The sequence below is a fragment of the Macaca thibetana genome, chromosome 19, assembly GCF_024542745.1.
Source record: "Macaca thibetana thibetana isolate TM-01 chromosome 19, ASM2454274v1, whole genome shotgun sequence".
Taxonomy (NCBI): Eukaryota; Metazoa; Chordata; class Mammalia; order Primates; family Cercopithecidae; genus Macaca; species Macaca thibetana.
Window position 1 is genome coordinate 9,406,128 of NC_065596.1, and position 2,836 is coordinate 9,408,963.

At 48.4% G+C, this 2,836-nt stretch overlaps 1 protein-coding gene across 1 annotated transcript; it reads right to left on the reverse strand.

Moving 5' to 3' along the window:
- Positions 1–417: 417 nt before the first annotated feature.
- LOC126942294 (olfactory receptor 1I1) lies at positions 418–1,647 on the reverse strand. The gene has a single exon (XM_050769722.1). It carries the CDS (start codon positions 1,634–1,636, stop codon positions 500–502), a length of 1,137 nt encoding a protein of 378 aa, XP_050625679.1. The 5' UTR covers positions 1,637–1,647; the 3' UTR covers positions 418–499.
- Between the last annotated feature and the right edge of the window lie 1,189 nt (positions 1,648–2,836).

Genomic DNA, 2,836 nt, shown 5'->3' on the forward strand with positions numbered 1-2,836 from the left:
GCTGCTGAAGTGCAGTGGTGCATTCATAGCTCACTGCAACCTTGAACTCCTGGGCTCAAATGATCCGCCTGCCTCAGCCTCCTGAATAGCTGAGACTACAGGTGTGCACCACCATGGCTTGCTAAAGTGATTTTTTTTGTGTGTGTGTGGAGATAGGGTCTCTGTATGTTGCCCAGGCTGGTCTCAAATTCCTGGCCTCAAGTGATCCTTCCACCTTGGCCTCCCAAAATGCTGGGATCACAGGCTTGAGCCTCCACACCTGGCCTTTGTCAATACTAAAATGAGTGTAGCTACAACTCTTGTTTTCAATACTCTTATCCACATAGCAATCCTAAAAGCCTGATCCCCCAGGGGGGCTAATTTCAGGCCACTTTGATCCTTCCTATTCTGATCTTTATGGGGAAGATAAATCCTGGGGAAAACGCACACCTTTCCTTTGGGTGCTCGTACACTTTGTTCATCTCTTTATGACACATTTACCACGTTGTACTGGAAGGGTTTATTCCGTGTCTCTATTCCCAGCTAGACTCTGAACTCCTCGAGGGTAGGGGGTGGGATGCATCTCTCTGTCTCTAGCACCCAGCAGTGATCCTGGAACATGATAAACATCCAAAAACTGTTCTGGCCTAGGACAGGGGATGGCCACTTTGCCGATGAGCTTCCCCAGGGCTGCCTTCACGTCCTTGTTCCGTAGGCTGTAGATAAAGGGGTTGAGCATGGGGATGACTACCCCACACATTAGGGTGGCTGCCTTGTCCTTCTGGGAGGAGCTGGGGGATGCGGGCTGTAAGTACATAGCAAAGATGGTCCCGTAGAACAGTGACACCACAGTGAGATGTGAGCCACAGGTGGAGAAGGCTTTCCACTTGCCCCGAGCCGAAGGGATCTTAAAGACTGTCCGGAAAATGTGGATGTACGAGAGGAGGATGCAGGAGAGTGGGCTGGTGCCCATGACAATGCCAGAAGCAAAGATCATCAGCTCGTTGGTGTGTGTGTCCGAGCAGGAGAGCTTCAGCAGGGGCATGAGGTCACAAAAGAAGTGGGAGATTTCGGAGCTGGCGCAGAAGGTCAGTTGAACCATGAGGCAGGTGTGTATGAGAGACTGGAGGTTGGTGATCACCCACGATACCCCCAGCAGCAACCCACAGACACGAGGGCACATGAGAACCAAGTAACGCAGCGGATGGACAATGGCCACGAAGCGGTCGATGGCCATTACTGCCAGGAGAAAGCTGTCCATGGTCCCGAACAGGTGGAAGGCATACATCTGGGTGAGGCAGCCCGCAAAGGTGATGGCTCTGCTCTGAGTCTGGATGTTCACTAGCATCTTGGGGACGGTGGTGGAGGATAATAGGATGTCAACAAGTGAGAGGTTGAAGAGGAAGAAGTACATGGGCGTGTGGAGGTGAGCGTCTGTGATGATGGCCAGGATAATGAGGACATTTCCAATGATGGTGACCAGGTATGTGGAGAGGAGCGTTGTGAAGAGGAGGGTCTGATGCTCTGGCTTTTCTGAGAGTCCCTGAAGAAAGAATTCTGAGATTTCGGTTTGGTTTTCTGGTTCCATGTATGGTCGTTGTCTAGTGGGAACAAAAAGGGAGAAAATCCACACAGAGCCGGGGGTCAGAGATGCCATTCTGGTCCCAGCTTCCCACGGAAACCTATACTGTTCTGTGAAAATTCCATCAAATCCGTCAAATTCCTTTGTGTTCGTTTATCCTCAAGCCATCTTCAGTGGGCTTCTGTTGCTCCTCAAGCCAAGTCCTTCATGCCTGAGACAGTCAGGGTCTCAAGGATCTAACAGAGTCGCTCATAGTCAACGTGGATGTTCTCTATAAACACTTTTGCTCCCTTCAGTGGAGCAAAGCTTCATAGAAAACAAAACAAAATGGCCCATGCCTGTAATCCCAGCACTTTGGGAGGCTGAGGCGGGCAGATTGCTTGAGGTCAGGAGTTCGAGACCAGCCTGGCCAACATGGTTAATCCCCGTCTCTATAAAAATACAAAAAAATTACTCAGGAGTGGTGGTGGGCACCTGTAATACCAGCTACTCTGGAGGCTGAGGCAGGTGAATAGCTTGAACCCGGGAGGCAAAGTTTGCAGTGAGCTGAGATTGTGCCATTGCGCTCTAGCCTGGGCTACAGAGCAAGACTCTGTCTCAAACAAAATACAAAAAACAAAAAGAGAAAAAAAAAAAAAAAAAAAAAAAGAAAATCAAGCAGAATCAAACCTCAACAAAAACACTATACAGTAAAGGGAACCTGACCATCTTCTGTTTTTCCTTCTCTTCCTTTCCTGTTATTTCTCCCTCTTTTCTTTTTCCTTTTTCTTTTTTTTTGAGACAGAGTCTTGCTCTGTCACCCAGGCTGGAGAGCAGTGGCACGATCTCAGCTCACTGCAACCTCCGTGTCCCAGGTTCAAGTGATTCTCGTGCCTCAGCCTCCCGAGTAGCAGGGATTATAGGCACGCACCACCCTGCCAGGCTACTTTTTGTATTTTTAGTAGAGACGGGGTTTCACCATGTTGGCCAGACTGGTCTCAACTCCCAACCTCAAGTGATCTGCCTGCCGTGGGCTCTCAAAGTGCTGGGATTACAGGCGTGAGTCACCGCACTTGGCCATCTCCTTCTTTTCTTTCCTCTCTCCCACTCTCCTTCCGTTTCATACTTCCAGCAACGATATATAATTTTAACATCAGTTTTGTGTTAAAAACTGATGAATGGATAAGTAAAATGTGGTAGGAATATACAATGGAATACTATTTATTCAACCATGAGAAAAAGAGGAAATTCTATCATTTACGACTATATAGATGAAGTTGGAGGACATTATGTTAC

Bases quoted from the DNA above. Each gene is read 5' to 3' on its own strand.
- LOC126942294 (XM_050769722.1), bottom strand. From the start codon at position 1,636: ATGGCATCTCTGACCCCCGGCTCTGTGTGGATTTTCTCCCTTTTTGTT.